Source organism: Salmo salar, chromosome 16, assembly GCF_965601325.2.
Source record: "Salmo salar chromosome 16, fSalSal1, whole genome shotgun sequence".
In the NCBI taxonomy this organism is placed as follows: domain Eukaryota; kingdom Metazoa; phylum Chordata; class Actinopteri; order Salmoniformes; family Salmonidae; genus Salmo; species Salmo salar.
Genome location: NC_138306.1, coordinates 51,603,025 through 51,627,493, shown reverse-complemented (window position 1 = coordinate 51,627,493; position 24,469 = coordinate 51,603,025). Strand labels below are relative to the sequence as shown.

The 24,469-nt window shown below is 43.8% G+C and overlaps 1 protein-coding gene across 7 annotated transcripts in view; it reads right to left on the bottom strand.

Moving 5' to 3' along the window:
* ptprsa (protein tyrosine phosphatase receptor type Sa) overlaps window positions 1-24,469 on the bottom strand; it is a 422,798-nt gene that overhangs the window by 233,993 nt on the left and 164,336 nt on the right. For all 7 annotated transcript variants that reach the window (XM_082962769.1, XM_082962771.1, XM_082962772.1 and 4 more), the window contains one exon: window positions 13,639-13,817. In XM_082962769.1, coding sequence (XP_082818895.1) covers window positions 13,639-13,735 — 97 coding nt within the window. In that variant the 5' untranslated portion in view covers window positions 13,736-13,817. The remainder of the gene's footprint in view (window positions 1-13,638; window positions 13,818-24,469) is intronic.

Below are 24,469 nucleotides of genomic sequence, written 5' to 3'. Positions count from 1 at the left end.
ACAGGGGGTTTTGTCCAGTTTATTTATTTCTATGTTGGTTCTAGTTTCTTTTTTCTATGTTGGGGTTTTGTCTAGTTTCTGTATTTCTAAGTGGGGTTCTAGTTTCTGTATTTCTATGTTGTTGTTTTTTGGGATGATCTCCAATTAGAGGCAGCTGGTCATCGTTGTCTCTAATTGGGGATCATATTTAAGTTGTTGGTTTTCCCACTAGGTTTTGTGGGAGATTATTTTGAGTAAGTGTATGTTGCACCTCTTCGTCATGGTTTGTTGTTTTGTTTAATAGTTTATTTGTATGTCTTGCATAGTTTCACAGTTATAATAAAATGTGGAACGATATACACGCTGCGCCTTGGTCCCATTCTTCAGACAGCCGTGACCCTTGCAGAGTTATGTAAGAGGAAAACTACAAACAATGCATACAAGGCAGAATTAGCCCAATATTCACTAATAACAATAATAATTAAGAAAAATGCAATTAAAAGTTCAGGAAACAGCTAAAATACAGTGACCCCCTCTCATATCATTACCAAGCCCTGCAATGCCAAGAGCTGAGCAAAGAAAAGAGTCTCCTCATCCAGCCGGTCCTGGGGCTGAGCTCAAAAACCTGTTCTACTAACACACTGAAGCCTCAGGACCGGAACATCCAATTAATCAGAATAAACCAAATTGCAACACAGTCAAAACAAAACTACATTGCTTATTGGGAAGCACAAGCACAAAGAAAAATGCAGTGCTATCTGGCCACAAAGTGACAGTACACCATGGCAAACTATACACACCTTGTCCTAAACATCAGCATCACAGGTAACTTCCACAATGCTGTGAACGAGCTGAGAGACAAGGCAAGAAGGGCCTTCTCTGCCATCAAAAGGAACATGAGATTCGACATACCATTTAGGATCTGGCTAAAAAATACTTGAATACCCATTGCCCTTTATGGTTGTGAGGTCTGGGGTCCGCTCACCAAGCAAGAATTCACAAAAGTGGGTAAAAACCAAATTGAGATTCTGCATGCAGAATTCTGCCCAAATATCCTCAGTGTACAACATAAAACACCAAATAATGCATGCAGAACAGAATTATGATGATAAACGCTAATTATCAACAAAAAAAGGCGTTAAATTCTACAACCACCAAAAAGGAAGCGATTCCCAAACCTTCCATAACAAAGCCATCACCTATAGAGAGATGAACCTGGAGAAGAATCCCCTAAGCAACCTGGTCCTGGGGATCTGTTCACAAACACAAACACACCCCACAGAGCCCCTGGACTGCAACTCAATTAGACCCAACCAATTCATGAGAAAACAAAAAGATCATTATTTCCAATGTGTCAAGTAATTAACAAAAAAACAGAGCAAACTAGAATGCTATTTGGCCCTAAACAGAGAGTACGCAGTGGCAGAATACCTGACCTCCGTGACTGCCCCAAACGTAATGTCACGACTTCTGCCGAAGTCAGCTCCTCTCCTTGTTCGGGCGACATTTGGCGGTCGACGTCACCGGCTTTCTAGCCATCGCCGCTCCATTTTTTCAATGTTCCATTTGTTTTGTGTTGTTCCCTGCACACCTGGTTTACATTCCCTAATCACACTGCATGCATTTATTCCTACGTTCCCCCCATGTCTTTGTGTGAAATTGTTTTTGTTACGTGTTTCGTGTACGCGCCAGGCTGGGTTTTTCCCCGTTAGTCCGTGGATTTTCACGAGGGATGTTTATTGTACAACATTTGCTCATTTTTTGTGACTGTTTCGCGCATTGCACTTGTACCTTTGGCTGGATGTTTTGACGCAGTGGCGTCTGTCTGTTTTATTGCCTCTGCCTTAATAAAGTGTGCGTCCGTTCACAACTGCCGCTCTCCTGCACCTGACTTCTCCACCAGTAGCGCACACCTTGACACTTAACCTGTTGGGGGTAGGGGGCAGTATTTACACGGCCGGATAAAAAACGTACCCGATTTAATCTGGTTATTACTACTGCCCAGAAACTAGAATATGCATATAATTATTGGCTTTGGATAGAAAACACCCTAAAGTTTCTAAAACTGTTTGAATGGTGTCTGTGAGTATAACAGAAATCATATGGCAGGCAAAAACCTGAGAAGATTCTGTACAGGAAGTGCCCTCTCTGACCATTCCTTTAGCTTCTTGACTCTGTTTTTTGAAGTCTGAGGATCTTTGCTGTAACGTGACACTTCCTACGGCTCCCATAGGCTCTCAGAAGGCAGGAAAAAGCTGAATGATGTAATTCCAGCCCCAGGCTGAAACACATTAGCACTTTTGGCAAGTGCTCTATCAGAGGACAATGAGACTGAGGCGCGTGCACGAGTCGACCCCATGTTTTTATTTTCTATCATCTTTGAACCTAAACACAGATTCCCGGTCGGAATATTATCGCTTTTTTATGAGAAAAATGGCATAAAAATTGATTTTAAACAGCGGTTGACATGCTTCGAAATACGTTAATGGAATATTTAGAATTTTTTTGTCACGAAATGCGTCGTGCACGTCACCCTTCTTTACCATTTGGATAGTGTCTTGAACGCACGAACAAAACAGAGGATTTTTGAACATAACTATGGATTATTTTGAACCAAACCAACATTTGTTATTGAAGTAGAAGTCCTGGGAGTGCATTCTGACGAAGACAGCAAAGGTAATAACATTTTTCTTATAGTAAATCTGATTTTGGTGAGTGCTAAACTTGGTGGGTGTCTAAATAGCTAGCCCTGTGATGCCGGGCTATCTACTGAGAATATTGCAAAATGTGCTTTCACCGAAAAGCTATTTTAAAATCGGACATAGCGAGTGCATAGAGGAGTTCTGTATCTATAATTCTTAAAATAATTGTTATGTTTTTTGTGAACGTTTATCGTGAGTAATTTAGTAAATTCACCGGAAGTTTGCGGGGGTATGCTAGTTCTGAACGTCACATGCTAATGTAAAAAGCTGGTTTTTGATATAAATATGAACTTGATTGAACAAAACATGCATGTATTGTATAACATAATGTCCTAGGGTTGTCATCTGATGAAGATCATCAAAGGTTAGTGCTGCATTTAGCTGTGGTTTGGGTTTATGTGACATTATATGCCCGTTTGAGAAATGGGTGTCTGATTATTTCTGGCTGGGTACTCTGCTGACATAATCTAATGTTTTGCTTTCGTTGTAAAGCCTTTTTGAAATCGGACAGTGTGGTTAGATTAACGAGAGTCTTGTCTTTAAAATGGTGTAAAATAGTCATATGTTTGAGAAATTGAAGTAATAGCATTTCTAAGGTATTTGAATAACGCGCCACGGGATTCAACTGGCTGTTGAGTAGGTGGGATGATTTCGTCCCGCCGACCCTAGAGAGGTTAAGGAAATCTTTGACTATGTACAGACTCAATGAGCATAGCCTTGCTATTGAGAAAAGCTGCCGTAGGCAGACCTGGCTCTCAAGAGAAGACAGGCTATGTGCACACTGCCCACAAAATGAGTTGGAAACTGAGCTGCACTTCCTAACCTCCTGCCAAATGTATGATCAAATTACACAGATCCACAAAGAATTTGAAAACAAACCCAGTTTTGATAAACTCCCATATCTACTGGGTGAAATACCACAGTTTGCCATCACAGCAGCAAGATGTGTGACCTGTTGCCACAAGAAAACAAACACCATTGTAAATACAACCCATATTTATGTTTATTTATTTTCCCTTTTGTACTTGAACTATTTGCACATAATATGACATTTGAAATGTCTTTTTTCTTTTGGAGTGTAAAGTTTGCTTTTATTTTTTATTGTTCATTTCACTTTTGTTTATTATCTACTTCACTTGCTTTGGCAATGTTAAAATATGTTTCCCATGCCAATAAAGCACTTAAATTGAAATTGAAATTGAGAGAGAGAGAGAGAGACTAATGCGGGGCTCTTTGTCCCATCATGATGAGCAGGTGGGAGAAAATATGATTGGATGACTGCACTCCTGGGCAAATCTGGTGTGTGTGTGTTTGTGTGTGCCTACATATGCATGTGTGTTTGTGTGTGTGTGTGCATGCAGCATCACGTTTATCAGACATAAAGCCCACAGGTGCATGGAACCAAAAAGCATTGGGAGGATAGAGGTGGAGAGAGGGAGAGAGGAGGGAGTGACAGAGAGAGAGACGGAAAGATGGATGGACTGTAGTGTGTGTGTGTGTGTGTGTGTGTGTGTGTGTGTGTGTGTGTGTGTGTGTGTGTGTGTGTGTGTGTGTGTGTGTGTGTGTGTGTGTGTGTGTGTGTGTGTGTGAGTTTGTACGTGTGGTACTGTTTATTGCAAACAGGACCACAAGTGGGGCCGGTGAGGCTGGGGGCTTTGTGGGGAGAGTGTTTATAGCTCTGGGTTGAGGGAGTCGGTGTGTGAGTGTGTGTGTGAGCTTCTCTCCCTGTTATTTAAACTGCACAGAGTAGAGAGGAAAGACAGAGGAAAGATGGGAGATTCGGAGGAGACGGGGAAAGATTGGAGATGAGGAGGAGACAGGGAAAGATGGGGGATTAGGAGGAGACGGGAAAGATGGGAGATTAGGAGGAGACAGGGGAAAGATGGGAGATTCGGAAGAGACGAGAAAGATGGGAGATTAGGAGGAGACAGGCGAAAAATGGGAGATTCGGAGGTGACAGGAAATATGGGGGATTAGGAGCAGACAGGGGAAAGATGGGAGATTAAGAGATAGGGGAAAGATGGGAGATTCAGAAAAGACGGGAAAGATGGGAGATTAGGAGACAGGGGAAAGATGGGAGATTAAGAGACGGGAAAGATGGGAGATTAGGAGGAGACAGGGGAAAGAAGGGAGATTAGGAGGAGACAGGGGAAAGAAGGGAGATTAGGAGGAGACAGGGGAAAGATGGGAGATTTAGAAAAGACGGGAAAGATGGGAGATTAAGAGACAGGGGAAAGATGGGAGATTAAGAGACAGAAGAAATTGGGAGATTAGGAGGAGACAGGGGAAAGATGGGAGATGAGGAGGAGACAGGGGAAAGATGGGATATTAGGAGGAGACAGAAGACATTGGGAGATTAGGAGGAGACAGGGGAAAGATGGGAGATTCAGAAAAGACGGGAAAGATGGGAGATTAGGAGGAGTCGGGGAAAGATGGGATATGAGGAGGAGTTGGGGGAAAGACGGGATATGAGGAGGAGACAGGGGAAAGATGGGAGATGAGGAGGAGAGAGTGGGGATATTAGGAGGAGACAGGGGAAAGATGGGAGATTAGGAGGAGATGGGAAAGATGGGAGATTCGGAGAAGATAGGGGAAAGATATGAGATTAGGAGGAGACAGGGGAAAGATGGGAGATGAGGAGACAGGGGAAAGATGGGAGATGAAGAGGAGAGTGGGGATATTAGGAGGAGACAGGGGAAAGATGGGAGATTAGGAGGAGATGGGAAAGATGGGAGATTCGGAGAAGATAGGGGAAAGATATGAGATTAGGAGGAGACAGGGGAAAGATGGGAGACGAGGAGACAGGGGAAAGATGGGAGATGAAGAGGAGAGAGTGGGGATATTAGGAGGAGACAGGGGAAAGATGGGAGATTAGGAGGAGATGGGAAAGATGGGAGATTCGGAGAAGACAGGGGAAAGATATGAGATTAGGAGGAGACAGGGGAAAGATGGGAGATGAGGAGACAGAGGAAAGATGGGGGATGAGAAGGAGACGGGAAATATGGAAGATGCGGAGGAGACAGGGGAAAGATGGAAAATTAGGAGGAGACAGTGGGGATATTAGGAGGAGACAGGGGAAAGATGGGGGGATTAGGAGGAGATGGGAGGGTGGGAGATGAGGAGACAGGGGAAAGATGGGAGATGAGAAGGAGACAGAGGAAAAATGGGAGATGAGGAGGAGACAGGGGAAAGATGGGAGATTAGGAGGAGACAGTGGGGATGTTAGGAGGAGAGAGTGGGGAGATTAGGATGAGACAGAGAAAAGATGGGAGATGAGGAGGAGACGGGGGAAAGATGGAAAAGGAGAGAGGAAGGTAGGAGGAAAGGAGCAGAGTGACACATTGTCATGCAGTGACACACACACACACACACTTAAGTAGGCCCTCTCAGCCGTACACTGACTCGACTGGATTTATACACTGTGAATCGCAAGGAAGGTACTCTCTCTTCTCCCTCCATCTCTCTCTCCATCTCTCCCTATTTTATTTATCTCGGCACTCCCTATGTTTTGTTTTCCTAATGCGTCTATAAATCCAATTTAGTGGAAAATGGTACAGAACAAATCTGAACTGGGAGTTGTGGGTTAAGAGAGCCGGCGATGTTCGTAATCGGAAAAGAGATGGGGTTGGTCACAAATGTCATCCTATTCCCTATGTAGTGCACTACTTTTGAGTAGTGCACTATATAGTAGGGATGGGAATTGCCAGGGACCTCACAATATTATCACCATACTGTTGGAGTCTAGTTTGAAATATACGTATTATAGTTACCATACTAGAATGTGTTGATTACTTTATATGCATAAGGAATATACACTATATGTTAAAGGTCAAATCAAATCAAATGTATTGGTCACATAAACGTGATTAGCAGACGTTATTGTGTAGCAAAATGCTTGTGCTTCTAGCTCCGACAGTGCAGTAATATCTAACAGTTTCACAACATATACCCAAAATACACGTAAATATATGTAAGGAATGGATTAAGAATATATATACATATGTCAGAGCGGAATTGGACTAAGATACAGTGGCATAGTAAAGAATACAGCTTATACCTATGAGATGGGTGATGCAATATTTACACACAATTAAAGTGATTAAGATACTGTAGAATAGTATAGAGTACAGTTTATACATATGAGATCAGTAATGCTAGACACAGAAACATTATTTAAGTGACTAGAGATCCATTTCTAAAATTGGCCAGCGATTCCTAATCTATGTCTATAGGCAGCCGCCTCTGATGTGCTAGTGATGGCTGTTTAGCAGTCTTATTGCCTTGAGATAGAAGCTGTTTTTCAGTCTCTCGGTCCCAGCTTTGATGCACCTGTACTGACCTCGCCTTCTGGATGATAGAGGGGTGAACAGACAGTGGCTCAGGTGGTTGATGTCCTTGACGATCTTTTTGGCCTTCATATGGCATCGGGTGCTGTACGTGTCCTGGAGGGTGGGAAGTTTGCCTCCGGTAATGCGTTGGGCAGACCGCACCACCCTCTGGAGAGGTTTGTGGTTGTGGGTGGTGCAGTTGCCATACCAGGCGGTGATACAGCCTGACAGGATGCTTTCAATTGTGCATCTGTAAAAGTTTGTGAGTTTTAAGTGTTAAGCCACATTTCTTTAGCCTCCTGAGGTTGAAGAGGCGCTGTTACGCCTTCTTCACCAGACTGTCTGTGTGGGTGGACCGTTTCAGCTTGTCGGTGATGTGTTCGTCGAGGAACTTGAAGTTTTCCACCCTCTCCACTGCGGTCCCATCGATGTGGATAGGTGGGTGCTCCCTCTGCTGTTTCCTGAAGTCCACGATAATCTCCTTAGTTTTGTTGACATTGAATGAGAGTTTATTTTCCTGGCACCACACTCCCAGAGCCCTCACCTCCTCCCTGTAGGCTGTTTCATTGTTGTCGGTAATCAAGCCTACTACTGTTGTGTCGTCTGCAAACTTGATGATTGAGTTGGAGGCGTGCTTGGCCACGCAGTCATGGGTGAACAGGGAGTACAGGAGGGAGCTGAGCACGCACCCTTGTGGGGCCCCATTGTTGAGGATCAGCGAAGAGGAGGTGTTGTTTCCTACCTTCAGCATCTGGGGGCGACCCGTCAGGAAGGCCAGGACCCAGTTGCACATGGCAGCATTCTTACATAGGTATGCCTCTTGTCCATATGGGAAAGGGCAGTGTGCAGTGTGGTGGCGATTGCATCGTCTGTGGATCTATTGGGGCGGTAAGCAAATTGAAGTGGGTCTAGGGTGGCAGGTAAGGAGGAGGTGATATGATCCTTCGACAAGTCTCTCAAAGCACTTCCTGATGACAGAAGTGAGTGCTACGGGGCGATAGTCATTTAGTTCAATTACCTTTGCTTTCTTAGATATACAGGGACAATGGTGGCTATCTTGAATCATGTCGGGACAACAGACTGGGATAGGGAGAGATTGAATATACAGTGGGGGAAAAAAGTATTTGATCCCCTGCTGATTTTGTACATTTGCCCACTGATAAAGAAAGGATCAGTCTATAATTTTAACGGTAGGTTTATTTGAACAGTGAGAGACAGAATAACAACAAAAATATCCAGAAAAATGCATGTAAAAAATGTTATAAATTGATTTGCATTTTAATGAGGGAAATAAGTATTTGACCCCCTCTCTATCAGAAAGATTTCTGGCTCCCAGGTGTCTTTTATACAGGTAACGAGCTGAGATTAGGAGCACACTCTTAAAGGGAGTGCTCCTAACCGCAGCTTGTTACCTGTAAAAAAGACACCTGTCCACAGAAGCAATCAATCAATCAGATTCCAAACTCTCCACCATGGCCAAGACCAAAGATCTCTCCAAGGATGTCAGGGACAAGATTGTAGACCTACACAAGGCTGGAATGGGCTACAAGACCATCGCCAAGTGTAACAGTGTAGGTTCCGTCCCTCTCTTCGCCCCAACCTGGGCTCGAACCAGGGACGCTTGCACGCATCAACAACTGACACCCACTGAAGCATCGTTACCCATCGCGCCACAAAAGCCGCGGCCCTTGCAATGCAAGGGGAAACCCTACTTCAAGTCTCAGAGCGAGTGACGTCACTGATTGAAACGCTATTAGCGCGCACCACCGCTAACTAACTAGCCATTTCACATCGTTTACACTCACCCCCCCCCCCTTTGACCTCCTCCTTTTCCGCAGCAACCAATGATCCGGGTCAACAGCATCAATGTAACAGTGTAGGTTCCGTCCCTCTCTTCGCCCCAACCCGTGCTCGAACCAGGGACCCTTGCACACATCAACAACTGACACCCACCGAAGCATCGTTACCCATCGCGCCACAAAAGCCGCGGCCCTTGCAACGCAAGGGGAAACCCTACTTCAAGTCTTAGAGCGAGTGACGTCACTGATTGAAACGCTATTAGCGCGCACCACCGCTAACTAACTAGCCATTTCACATCGGTTACACAAGCAGCTTGGTGAGAAGGTGACAACATTTGGTGCGATTATTCGCAAATGGAAGAAACACAAAAGAACTGTCAATATCCCTCGGCCTGGGGCTCCATGCAAGATCTTACCTCGTGGGGTTGCAATGATCATGAGAACGGTGAGGAATCAGCCCAGAACTACACGGTAGGATCTTATCAATGATCTCAAGGCAGCTAGGACCATAGTCACCAAGAAATCAATTGGTAACACACTACGCCGTGAAGGACTGAAATCCTGCAGCGCCCGCAAGGTCCCCCTGCTCAAGAATACATATACATGCCCGTCTGAAGTTTTCCAATGAACATCTGAATGACTCAGAGGACAACTGGTGAAAGTGTTGTGGTCAGATGAGACCAAAGTGGAGCTCTTTGGCATCAACTCAACTCACATTGTTTTAATAGTCACAGTGATCTCCTATGCACTTCCTGATAAACTCATTCACCGTATCGGTATATGTGTCGCTATTATTTTCTGAAGCTACTCTGAACATATCCCAGTCCGCGTGATAAAAACAGTCTTGAAGCGTGGATTCCGATTGGTCAGACCAGAGTCAAGGAAGTGTAAAGAGGAACTTGGTGTGTGTAAAGTTACTGAGTGACGAGGAAAGTTACTGAGTGAGAAAAGGGGAAGTGTAGAAAGTTCATATTCTGTTCAAATATATTATTGTTGAATATGAATGCTCCTAAGGGGGAGGCAAAGGGCAACAGTCTAGTTTCAGTTCTTGATAAGGCAGGCCAGTTGCTGAGGAACCGGGACCATGAGGGATGTGAAACTCAACTCGATACAGCTGGAAGAGGGGCCACAGGGGCCCACATTGAAGAACATCTGATTACAGTCCTATCTCACAAATACATTCTCACTTCCATGCCCATGAGGGTCCTGGAGTTAGGCAGGGCCATGACAATACCAGTAAGAGGAACCCACTATGTTTCTGCCTAACACAAAAAAAGGATTGGTTATCTTAGACATTTTTCTAGTCGTCCATGAGTTTGTTCAGAACCTTATTATTGGCGTCATCGGCAGGATTCACCATGATTTACAGTTGAACTTGAGAGTTCAAATCAGTGGAGCAGGAGCCGGAACCAAAAACAAGATAGGCACAGTTCCTACACCTGTTAATACTCATTCTGACATCTTGGGGAGATGAGAGTTGTAGGCTGAATACAAATGATAGGATACAGACCTAGAAAGCCTGAGCTTATTCAGCAGTCCCACTGTGTTACGACCGATTTATGGTATAGGGTATGTCCTGGAAGGTAAGCCCGAGCAGGGAGGTTCCTGCGAAGGTTATGTCCTAAGGGGTAAATCCCGAGTGAGTTTTTACTCTGTTCAGAACCTAACAATACTTAGGTACTGATTATATACAGTTGAAGTCTGACATTTACATACACCTTAGCCAAATACATTTAAACTCCGTTTTTCACAATTCCTGACATTTAATCCGAGTAAAAATTACCTGTCTAGGTCAGTTAGGATCACCACTTTATTTTAAGAATGTGAAATGTCAGCATAATAGTAGAGATAATGTTTTATTTCAGCTTTTATTTCTTTCATCACATTCCCAGTGGGTCAAAAGTTTACATACACTCAATTAGTATTTGGTAGCATTGCCTTTAAATTGCTTAACTTGGGTCAAACGTTTTGGGTAGCCTTCCACAAGTTTCCCACAATAAGTTGGGTGAATTTTGGCCCATTCCTCCTGACAGAGCTGGTGTAACTGAGTCAGGTTTGTAGGCCTCCTTGCTCGCACAAGCTTTTTCAGTTCTGCCCATAAATGTTCTATAGGATTGAGGTCAGGGCTTTGTGATGGCCACTCCAATACCTTGAATTTGTTGTCCTTAAGCCATTTTGCCACAACTTTGGAAGTATGCTTGGGGTCATTGTCCATTTGGAATACCCATTTGCGACCAAGCTTTAACTTCCTGACAGATGTCTTGAGATGTTGCTTCAATATATCCACATAATGTTCCATCCTCATGATGCCATCTATTTTGTGTAGTGCACCAGTCCCTCCTGCAGCAAAGCACCCCCACAACATAATGCTGCCACTCCCGTGCTTCACGGTTGGGATGGTGTTCTTCAGCTTGCAAGCCTCCCCCTTTTTCTTCCAAACATAACAATGGTCATTATGGCCAAACAGTTCTATTTTTATTTAATCAGACCAGAGGACATTTCTCCCAAAAGTATGATCTTTGCAGTTGCAAACCGTAGTCTGGCTTTTTATGGTGGTTTTGGAGCAGTGGCTTCTTCCTTGCTGAGCAGCCTTTCAGGTTATGTTGACATAGGACTCGTTTTACTGTGGATATAGATACTTTTGTACCTGTTTCCTCCAGCATCTTCACAAGGTCCTTTGCTGTTGTTCTGGGATTGATTCGCACCAAAATACGTTCATCTCTAGGAGATAGAACGCGTCTCCTTCCTGAGCGGTATGACAGCTGCGTGGTCCCATGGTGTTTCTACTTGCGTAATATTGTTTGTACAGATGAATGTGGTACCTTCAGGCATTTGGAAATTGCTCCCAAGGATGAACAAGACTTGTGGTCTACAGGTCTACAATTTTTTTCTGAGGTCCTGGCTGATTTCTTTTGATTTTCCCATGATGTCAAGCAAAGAGGCACTGAGTTTGAAGGTAGTCCTTGAAATACATCCACAGGTCACCTCCAATTGACTCAAATTATGTCAATAAGCCTATCAGAAGCTTCTAAAGCCAGGACCTCATTTTCTGGAATTTTCCAAGCTGTTTAACTTCTCTAGGGTAGGGGGCAGTATTTTGTTATGCTTTCGCCGTAAAGCCTTTTTGAAATCGGACAACGTGGTTGGATTAACGAGAAGTGTATCTTTAAAATTGGATATAATAGTTGTATGTTTGAGAAATTTGAATTATGAGATTTTTGTTGTTTTGAATTTGGCGCCCTGCTATTTCACGTGCTGTTGGCAATGTGTTCCGCAGGTGGGACGCTAGCGTCCCACATAGCCTAGTGAGGTTAAAGGCACAGTCAACTTAGTGCATGTAAACTTCTGACCCACTGGAATTGTGATACAATATTATAAGCGAAATAATCTGTCTGTAAACAATTGTTTACAAAAAAATTACTTGTGTCATGCACAAAGTAGATGTCCTAACCGACTTGCCAAAACTAAAGATTGTTAACAAGAAATGTGTGGAGTGGTTGAAAAATGAGTTTTAATGACTCCAACGTAAGTGTATGTTAACTTCCTACTTCAACTGTATGTATTGCAATTCGATACAACGATTTTATTGCAATTTGATGTTCCAAACATATTGTTCACTATATGTCTGCTGCAGAGAAATGAGAGAGTATGAGAAAATGAGTTTTGATCAGTCATGGAAATAAAAGTTCTGAAAATGTTGTCTCACTATTTAAAAAGAAGATGGAGAACAAGCTGTAGCATGAAAAATACAGTTTTGTGGAGATACTAGCTAATGCTACCTATAACTGTATCGTATTTTCCCCCATCACTACTAGATAGCGGATGGTATGTCATTTGGCAAAGCCGTGGTATGGGGAGAGATGGGACGACACACAGATAGACTAAGAAGATGGATGTGTAGAGGCAAACAGACATACACTCTTATCTGACTTACATGTTTGACCTGAACCATGAAAAACAGCCATTATTCCTCTTCCACCTAACTTTACAGTTGGCACTATGCATTGGGGCAAGTAGTGTTCTTCTGGCATCCACCAAACCCAGATTTGTCCTTCAGACTGCCAGATGGTGAAGAGTGATTCATCACTCCAGAGAACGCGTTTTCACTGCTCCAGAGTCCAATGGCGGCGAGCTTTACACGACTCCAGCCGATGCTTGGCATTGTGCATGGTGATCTTAGGCTTGTGTGCGGCTGCTTGGCCATGGAAATCCATTTCATGAAGCTCCCGACAAACAGTTCTGTGCTGATGTTTCTTCAAGATGCAGTTTGGAACTCAGTAGTGAGTGTTGCAACCAAGGACATTACGCACTTCAGCACTCGGCGGTCCCATTCTGTGAGCTTGAAAGTCACTGAGCTCTTCAGTTAGGCCATTCTACTGCCAATGTTTGTCTATGGAGACTGCATTCTATACACTTTACACCGACTCTATACAGGGGTGTCCACATACTTTTGTATATATAGTATACAATGTGACAAAATAAAAGTGAATAAAATATTAAATAGGTCAAAAAGTAAACACAAATTCAGAAAATGGGTGATACACAGCAAAACACTGAAAGTACATTTGAAGTGAAAAACATGAGACATTCATATATAAGGTAAATTGTGCTGGCTCAGTACATACAGCACACACATACATTTCAAACACCATGCTCTACCAACTGAGCCACAGGGAAGACACACACACACACACACACACACACACACACACACACACACACACACACACACACACACACACACACACACACACACACACACACACACACACACACACACACCACAAACACACACACACACACACACACACGTATTATAGTGGCACTCACATAAGGCATGGAAGCCAGTAAGCAGCATACAGAGCAACAGAGTGCTGAGGGGCAGCAGTGCCGGCAGACAGAGGCAGGGTGGACCGCCGGCGGCCATCTTGCTCCGGGGGCGACCTTTGACCTGGCTGGAGTGCCGAGGCCCCACGAAGAGAAGGCTGTGGTCTTCAAACAGGATGTCTCTGCCGGGAGGAAGAAAGGAGGAGAGGAGGAGGGGAAGTGAGGAGGAGGGGAAGAGAGGAGAGGAGGAGATGAGAGGATATCACCAATTCTGCATTCAAATATTTTAAAAGTGAGTCTGTTTCAACGGCTGTCACAACACATCCCTGTCAAATACAACACACTACTCTTCACTTTGTTCAAAATGTCTTCTGCCTCAACGAAGGTCACCATTGTGCACGTTGTTCAGCGCACATTACCACACCACATGTTTTCACATTAGATCTCAGTTCACTGGTCACGATAACAACACCGACCCGTAGCATGCGCTCCAGCAGGTATAGCTCACTGGTCATCCCCAAAGCCAACACTTCCTTTGGCTGCCTTTCCTTCCAGTTCTCTGCTGCCAATGTCTGGAACGAATTGCAAAAATCACTGAAGTTGGAGACTTATATCTCCCTCACTAACTTTAAACATCAGCTATCTGCAGCTAACCGATCACTGCAGCTGTACACAGCCCATCTGTAAATAGCCCATCTAATCTACCTACCTCATCCCCATATTGTTTTTATTTACTTTTTTGCTCTTTTGCATACCAGTATTTCTACTTGCACATCATCATCTGTACGTCTATCACTTCAGTGTTCATTTGCTAAATTGTAATTACTTCGCTGCTATGGTCTATTTATTGCTTTACCTCCTCATTTGCACACACTGTATATAGACTTTTTTTCTATTGTGGTATTGACTGTACGTTTGTTTATTCCTTGTGTAACTCTGTGTTGTTGTTTGTGTCGCACTGCTTTGCTTCATCTTGGCCAGGTCGCAGTTGTAAATGACAACTTGTTCTTAACTGGCCTCCCTGGTTAAATAAAGGTGAAATAAAATGAAATAAAAGATCTGTGCTAGCTGGTCCAGAAGGCTCATATGCATGGACACTGTTCATAACAAGAAGCATCTCTTCACACCAGCGTCACATGGACCAAGAAGGGACTCTCACAACGGCTGGTCTCGTCCCTATCTTAACCTGTTGGGGCTAGGGGGCAGTATTTGCACGGCTGGATAAAAAAAAAATATATATATATAAAAATGTACCCGATTTAATCTGGTTACTAATCCTACCCAGTAACTAGAATATGCATATACTTATTATATATGGATAGAAAACACTCTAAAGTTTCTAAAACTGTTTGAATGGTGTCTGTGAGTATAACAGAACTCATTTGGCAGGCAAAACCCTGAGACATTTTCTGACAGGAAGTGGATACCTGATGTGTTGTATTACCTTTAAACCTATCCCATTGAAAAACACAGGGGCTGAGGAATATTTTGGCACTTCCTATTGCTTCCACTAGATGTCACCAGCCTTTACAAAGTGTTTTGAGTCTTCTGGAGGGAGATCTGACCGAACAAGAGCCATGGAACGATGATGGCCCATTAGACACCTGGCGCGCGAGTTCATGTTGGGTACCCTCGTTCCAATACGTTATAAAAGAGTATGCATTCGTCCACCTTGAATATTATTCATGTTCTGGTTAAAAAAGGCCCTAATGATTTATGCTATACAACGTTTGACATGTTTGAACGAACGTAAATATATTTTTTCCCCTCGTTCATGACGAGAAGTCCGGCTGGCTTAGATCATGTGCTAACAAGACGGAGATTTTTGGACATAAATGATGAGCTTTTTTGAACAAAACTACATTCGTTATGGACCTGTGATACCTGGAAGTGACATCTGATGAAGAGAATCAAAGGTAATGGATTATTTACATAGTATTTTCGATTTTAGATCTCCCCAACATGACGTCTAGTCTGTATCGCAACGCGTATTTTTCTGGGCGCAGTGCTCAGATTATTGCAAAGTGTGATTTCCCAGTAAGGTTATTTTTAAATCTGGCAAGTTGATTGCGTTCAAGAGATGTAAATCTATAATTCTTTAAATGACAATATAATATTTTACCAATGTTTTCTAATTTTAATTATTTAATTTGTGGTGTTGACTTGACTGCCGGTTATTGGAGGGAAACGATTTCCTCAACATCAATGCCATAGTAAAACGCTGTTTTTGGATATAAATATGAACTTGATAGAACTAAAAATGCATGCATTGTCTAACATAATGTCCTAGGACTGTCATCTGATGGAGATTGTAAAAGGTTAGTGCATCATTTTAGCTGGTTTTATGGTTTTGGTGACCCTGTCTTTGAATTGGCAAAACATTACACACAACTCTTGTAAATGTACTGTCCTAACATACTCTAAATTTATGCTTTCGCCGTAAAACCTTTTTGAAATCGTAAAACGTGGTTAGATTAAGGAGATGTTTATCTTTCAAAGGGTGTAAAATAGTTGTATGTTTGAAAAATTTGAATTTTGACATTTATTTGGATTCAAATTTGCCGCTCTTGAAATGCACCTGCTGTTGATGGAGTGCACCACGGGGGGGACGCTAGCGTCCCACCTAGCCCATAGAGGTTAATCAACTGCTTTTCACGTCTCATAATTAGTTTCGGGCTTAAATCTCTCGATCTGTACATTATTTGCTCATCGGCACATCGAGTAATTACGGGGGTACCCAGCAATATTTCAGGCAGCAATGGGCCCCGGTCAAAAGTAGTGCAATTTAAAGAGACTAGGATGTAATTTGGGATGCAGCCCCTGTGTTTGCATGGCGGCAGGACCCTGTGAGTGGGCACTCGTTGATATGTCTGCCACGTCGAACACCCGAGCGCAGTTACACATGCTTAACCTGTTATGGATAGGGGGCAGTATTTTCACGGCCGGATAAAAAAACGTACCCGATTTAATCTGTTTATTACTCCTGCCCAGAAACTAGAATATGCATATAATTTAATTTAGATAGAAAACACCCTAAAGTTTCTAAAACTGTTTGAATGGTGTCTGTGAGTATAACAGAACTCATATGGCAGGCCAAAACCTGAGAAGATTCCAAACAGGAAGTGCCCTCTCTGACCATTTCTTGGCCTTCTTTAGCCTCTTTATTGAAAACAGAGGATCTCTGCTGTAATGTGACACTTTCTAAGGCTCCCATAGGCTCTCAGAAGGCGCCAGAACATTGAATGATGACTCTGCAGTCTCTGGCTGAAAAACAGTAGCGCATTTGGATAGTGGTCCATCTGAGAACAATGAAACGGGTGCGCGCGTGCACGTGAAGTGTCCATTTTACATTTTCAGTCTTTGAACGAAAACAACGTCTCCCGGGCGGAATATTATCGCTATTTTAAACAGCGTTTGACATACTTCGAAGTACGGTAATGGAATATTTTGAATTTTTTTTGTCACGATATGCGCCGGCGCGTCACCCTTCGTTACCCTTCGGATAGTGTCTTGAACGCACAAACAAAACGCCGCTATTTGGATATAACTATGGATTATTTGGAACCAAACCAACATTTGTTGTTGAAGTAGAAGTCCTGGGAGTGCATTCTGACAAAGAACAGCAAAGGTAATCCAATTTTTCTTATAGTAAATCTGAGTTTGGTGAGTACCAAACTTGGTGGGTGTCAAAATAGCTAGCCTGTGATGGCCGGGCTATCTACTCAGAATATTGCAAAATGTGCTTTCACCGAAAAGCTATTTTAAAATCGGACACCGCGATTGCATAAAGGAGTTCTGTATCTATAATTCTTAAAATAATTGTTATGTATTTTGTCTGGCAAGTTGATTGCGTTCAAGAGATGTAAATCTATAATTCTTTAAATGACAATATAATATTTTACCAATGTTTTCTAATTTTAATTATTTAATTTGTGATACTGACTTGACTGCCGGTTATTGGAGGGAAACGATTTCCTCAACATCAATGCCATAGTAAAAAGTTGTTTTTTGATATAAATATGAACTTGATTGAACAAAACATGCATGTATTGTATAACATAATGTCCTAGGAGTGTCATCTGATGAAGATCATCAAAGGTTAGTGCTGCATTTAGCTGTGGTTTTGGTTTTTGTGACATTATATGCTAGCTTGAAAAATGGTTGTCTGATTATTTCTGGCTGGGTACTCTCCTGACATAATCTAATGTTTTGCTTTCGTTGTAAAGCCTTTTTGAAATCGGACAGTGTGGTTAGATAAAGGAGAGTCTTGTCTTTAAAATGGTGTAAAATAGTCATATGTTTGAAAAATTGAAGTTTTCGGATTTTCGAGGAGTTTGTATTTCGCGCCACGCCCTATCATTGGATATTGGAGCGGTGTTCTGCTAGCAGAACGTCTAGATGTAAGAAGTTAAAAGACACTAATTAAAAGAGGAGGGAAAATAGAGAACAGAGCAATACTCAATCATGAGGCATCAAAGCCAAAGGAACTGAATAATATTAAGAAATACTATAGATGGAAGGAAAGTAGTGTGGAAACCTACCAAAAACAATTAGGCAACAACAACTTCAAACCTTTTTAGACAACTTCCTGGACAAAACGTTCCACTGTAATAGTGAAGGTGTAAACTTGGCAGTAGAAAACCTAAACAGTATATTTTACCTCTCAGCTTCCCTATCAAATCTAAAAAATTTCAAACAGATAACCGGAGAAATTAACAACAATGAAAAACAGTTTGATGAAGAATGCAAAAACCTAAGAAAGAAATTGAGAAACCTATCCAACCAAAAACATAGATACCCAGAAAACCTGAGCCTATGCCTTCACTATGGTAAATCATTAAAACAATACAAAAATACACTACGGAAAAATAAGGAACAGCACGTCAGAAATCAGCTCAATGTAATTGAAGAATTTATTGGAAAACACTAAACTAACAACAACACGAAGAGTTATCTATCCAAAATGGAGATGTATGGGTAAACCACTTCTCCAATATTTTTGGCCCTATAACAAAGCACAAACAGCAAAGCCCAATAACTAGCGTGGGATATGTCAATAGCAACCTTGGGAAAATCCTCTGCATTTTCATTAATAGCAGACTAGTTCATTTCCTCAGTGAAAACAATGTACTGATCAAATGTCAAATTGGCTTTCTACCAAATTACCATAAGACACATCATGTATTCACCCTGCACACCCTAATTGACAAACAAACCAAAACAAAGGCAATGTCTTCCCATATTTTGTTGATTTCCAAAAAGCTTTTGAATCAATTTGGCATGAGGGTCTGTTATACAAATTGATGGAAAGTGGTGTTGGGGGGAAAAACATACGACATTATCAAATCCATGTACACAAACAACAAATGTGTGGTTAAAATGTGCAAAAACCACACACTTTTCTTCCCACAGGGCAGTGGGGTGAGACAGGGATGCAGCCTAAGCCCCACCCTCTTCAACATATATATATCAACGAATTGGGGAGGTACCGAGAACAGTCTGCCACACCCGGCCTGACCCTACTAGAATCTGAAGTTAAATGTCTATTGTTTGCTGATGATCTGGTGCTTCTGTCACCAACCAAGGAGGGCCTACAGCAGAACCTAGATATTCTGCACAGATTCTATCAGACCTGGGCCCTGACAGTAAATCTCAGTAAGACAAAAATAATGGTGTTCCAAAAAAGGTCCAGTCGCCAGGTCCACAAATACAAATTCCATCTAGACACTGTTGCCCTAGAGCACATAAGAAAACTATACATACCTTGGCCTAAACATCAGCACCACAGGTAACTTCCACAAAGTTGTGAACGATCTGAGAGACAAGGCAAGAAGGGCCTTCTATGCCATCAAAAGGAACATAAAATTCAACATATCAATTAGGATCTGGCTAAAAATACTTGAACCCATTGCCTTTTATGGTTGTGAGTTTTGGAGTCCACTCACCAACCAAGAATTCACAAAATGGGACAAACACCAAATTGAGACTCCGCATGCAGAATTCTGCAAAAATATCCCCTGTGTACAACGTAAAACACCAAATAATGCATGCAGAGCAGAATTAGGCCGATACCCGCAAATGATCAAAATCCAGAAAAGAGACGTTAAATTCTACAACCACCGAAAAGGAAGCGATTCATAAACCTTCCATAACAAACAGTCACCTAAGCAAGCTGGTCCGGGGGCTCTGTTCACAAACACAAACGGACCCCACAGAGCCCCAGGACAGAAACACAATTAGACCCAACCAAATCATGAGAAAACAAAAAGATAATTACTTGACACACTGGAAAGAATTAGCAAAAAAACAGAGCAAACTAGAACGCTATTTGGCCGTAAACACAGAGTACACAGTGGCAGAACACCTGACCAGATGTGACTGACCCAAACTTAAGGAACGCTTTGACTATGTACAGACTCAGTGAGCATAGCCTTGCTATTGAGAAAGGCCGCAATAGGCAGACCTGGCTCTCAAGAGAAGACAGTCTATGTGCACACTTCCCACAAAATGCAATGCAGGACATGTAAAGCTTGTAGCATGTTTGAGGTTTAAAAAGGCTTCTGAAGTTTGTAATTTCCACTTGCAAATTTCAGACTAGATTTTCCCTTAACATTTCCTGTTGCTGCAGGATTATTTTCCTGCTGTAGCAAACTGACTCAAATTAATATCCTACATCTGTATGCATCACATGCCAATCAAAATCATCAGTGTTCCACTTCCAGTGGGACAACCCTTATGTGTCTATTCCATGTGTACGTAGCTACAGGGAGGATTGTTTTTCAACACATCTCTTGCAGCTATACCTTTCAGTGTAACCCATCACCCCAGACACAACGCCACACCGCCTGCCAAGTCTCCACTCACATAACCGCCCCTCCACACACACCTCCAGTCAGGTCGTCTCTTGCAGCTATACCTTTCAGTGTAACCCATCACCCCAGACACAATGCCACACCGCCTGCCAAGTCTCCACTCACCTAACCGCCCCTCCACACACACAAGCGAATGCACGCACACACACACACACACACACACACACACACACACACACACACACACACACACACACACACACACACACACACACACACACACACACACACACACACACACACACACACACACACACACACACACACACACACCTCTCTCAGAACACACTCCCTTCCTCTTCTCTTTCTTGTGTTGAAACGACCTTATGTTTTTGTTTTCCTTTCTTCAGGTGATGTCCTTGGAAGAAAGGGATGAGAAAGAGAAGGATAAACAGGGGGAGTGTGGAAGTGTCAAGGGGATGGTTTGCTGTGACAGCCGCATTGTTCTGGATGTAAACGGTGGGAGGAAGTGGAGGAATCCCACTGTTTCTGGATCTGTCTAGTAGGAGGCCAGGTGGGGGGGGAAGTGGAGGAATCCCACTGTTTCTGGATCTGTCTAGTAGGAGGCCAGGTGGGGGGGGGGAGTGGAGGAATCCCACTGTTTCTGGATCTGTCTAGTAGGAGGCCAGGTGGGGGGGGAAGTGGAGGAATCCCACTGTTTCTGGATCTGTCTAGTAGGAGGCCAGGTGGGGGGGGGAAGTGGAGGAATCCCACTGTTTCTGGATCTGTCTAGTAGGAGGCCAGGTGGGGGGGGGGAGTGGAGGAATCCCACTGTTTCTGGATCTGTCTAGTAGGAGGCCAGGTGGGGGGGGGGAGTGGAGGAATCCCACTGTTTCTGGATCTGTCTAGTAGGAGGCCAGGTGGGGGGGGAAGTGGAGGAATCCCACTGTTTCTGGATCTGTCTAGTAGGAGGCCAGGTGGGGGGGGAAGTGGAGGAATCCCACTGTTTCTGGATCTGTCTAGTAGGAGGCCAGGTGGGGGGGGAGTGGAGGAATCCCACTGTTTCTGGATCTGTCTAGTAGGAGGCCAGGTGGGGGGGGAGTGGAGGAATCCCACTGTTTCTGGATCTGTCTAGTAGGAGGCCAGGTGGGGGGGGGAAGTGGAGGAATCCCACTGTTTCTGGATCTGTCTAGTAGGAGGCCAGGTGGGGGGGGAAGTGGAGGAATCCCACTGTTTCTGGATCTGTCTAGTAGGAGGCCAGGTGGGGGGGGAAGTGGAGGAATCCCACTGTTTCTGGATCTGTCTAGTAGGAGGCCAGGTGGGGGGGGAAGTGGAGGAATCCCACTGTTTCTGGATCTGTCTAGTAGGAGGCCAGGTGGGGGGGGAAGTGGAGGAATCCCACTGTTTCTGGATCTGTCTAGTAGGAGGCCAGGTGGGGGGGGAAGTGGAGGAATCCCACTGTTTCTGGATCTGTCTAGTAGGAGGCCAGGTGGGGGGGGAAGTGGAGGAATCCCACTGTTTCTGGATCTGTCTAGTAGGAGGCCAGGTGGGGGGGGGGGAGTGGAGGAATCCCACTGTTTCTGGATCTGTCTAGTAGGAGGCCAGGTGGGGGGGGGGAGTGGAGGAATCCCACTGTTTCTGGATCTGTCTAGTAGGAGGCCAGGTGGGGGGGGGAGTGGAGGAATCCCACTGTTTCTGGATCTGTCTAGTAGGAGGCCAGGTGGGGGGGGGATCTCTGCTAAAAGCAGCCCCACCACAGCCTCCCCCTGGAGATGACTAGTGCTTCAGTCAGATGGTGCTCACACGGACGCCAATCGATTGATAAAACCACGCCGTAAACTGCTTCATCGAACGCATGTGGAGGGGAAACCGCTAATTGCTAGTTAATGGCTAACGCTCAAAATTCACAGCATTTCCCTTTATCCTTGAGTAGCACAGAATATGTTTTTTTGCGGGGATTAAAAGTCATTATGTCGTTTCACAATATAAACTTGTCCTTGTTCGCATCATGTTTTATTGAGAAAGGAGCGCTTATTGCTAGCACGTATGACAAACTTGTGTCCTTCGTCCCTGAATTAATTATTGAGCTTTGTAACCGGCTGCAGAAGGCTGTTAGCCCTGCTTTTTCCTCTGGCTGACGGGAATCCAGGACCCAGTAACACACATATACACACACGTAACCAATACCAACCCTTACTCCCAACATATATCAGATCTACATATTTTCCCTAACTGGACCCAGTTTCACTGTTCCTCCTCTGTCTCTCAATACCTCCCATTTCCTCACGCCACCTTGGAAGCCAAGATGGCCGCCGTGTTCCTGGTGTTTCTGGAGAAGTCAGTAGCAATCAGGCCTGCTCTGTCTGAAAAGCTGAGCCTCTTAATCTATGCATTATTGATGCTAACATGTTGGTCCTGGAGCTGAGCATTATGGGTAGAGAGAGGAAGGGGAGGGCCAAGGCATGCGGAAAGAGAGCAGGAGCCAAAGCACAGCGTGGAAATACACTCGAGGACACACACACACGTATACACACACACACACAAACACATGTAAAAAAACAAAAAAAACATGAATGAGAAAAAACTTTGCCCGAGGGGCCAGAAAAACATGCCTTTCCCAGATGAGCGGAGAGAGAGAGAGAGAGAGAGCGAGAGAGACAGCGAGACAGAGAGAGAGAGACACAGAGAGACAGAGAGAGTGAGAAACAGACAGTGAGAGAGAGAGAGACAGAGAGAGAGAGACACAGAGAGAGAGACAGAGAGAGCGAGAAACAGACATTGAGAGAGAGAGAGAGAGACACAGAGAGAGACACAGAGAGAGACAGAGAGACACAGAGAGAGACACAGAGAGAGACAGAGAGACAGAGAGGGCGAGAAACAGACAGTGAGAGAGAGAGAGAGAGAGAGAGAGAGAGAGAGAGAGAGACAGACACAGAGAGAGAGAGACACAGAGAGACAGAGACACAGAGAGAGAGAGAGACACAGAGAGAGAGAGAGACAGTGAGAGAGAGAGAGAGAGAGAGAGAGAGAGAGAGAGACAGACAGCGACAAAGTCAGAGACAGAGACCAATACAGCATCGAGACAGTACAGGTGCATCCAAGCTGGGACCAAGAGACAGCTCCTATCTCCAGGCCATCAGACTGTAAAATAGTCACAACTAGCCGACCTCAGCCCAGTAACCTACCCTGTACTTTAGAGACTGCTGTCCTTTGTACATAGAGTCATTGAACACTGGTCACTTGAATAATGTTTACATACTGTTTTATCCACTTCATATGTATATACTGTATTCTAGTCAAGGCTCATCCTTTATAACTTCCGCTGTACATACCTTTTCTATGCATATACTTTTAATTAATTCCATTATTTTTATTTTGTGGATTTGTTGGTATTGTAAGGTATTACTGTACTGTTGAAGCTAGAAACATGAGCGAGAGAAAGAGAGCGTATTGGGGTAACAGAGAATGTTGTGTTAAGCAGAAGATGGACCTGCCATGATGGGGAGTCTGAGAGACTCTGAGATGGGTCTACACTTTGTGGAGGCCAGCATAATGCTTGTGTGTGTGTGTGTGTGTGTGTGTGTGTGTGTGTGTGTGTGTGTGTGTGTGTGTGTGTGTGTGTGTGTGTGTGAGTGTTTGTGTGTGTGTGTGTGTGTGTGTGTGTGTGTGTGTGTGTGTGTGTGTGTGTGTGTGTGTGTGTGTGTGTGTGTGTGTGTGTGTGTGTGTGTGGTGTCTTTAGTAAGTCTACTGTATGGTTATGAAGTTCGGTAGTAGGAGATACAGACCTGTGGTTGAACAGACCACAGGTAGTGATTGTTATGAAACGTCAGGGTCACTGGAAAACAAGCAGGAAGTGGGCCTAAAGTGTTCAACCAATTGGATCAATCAACACAGGAAATGGTGGCCAGTGCTGACACTTAGCAACAGGCTGTGATGCTACCACTTATCAACAGGCTGTGATGCTGTGGAATTGACAGTGGTCCTAAATGGCTCCACAGAGTGATAAATATCTGCTATGCTTG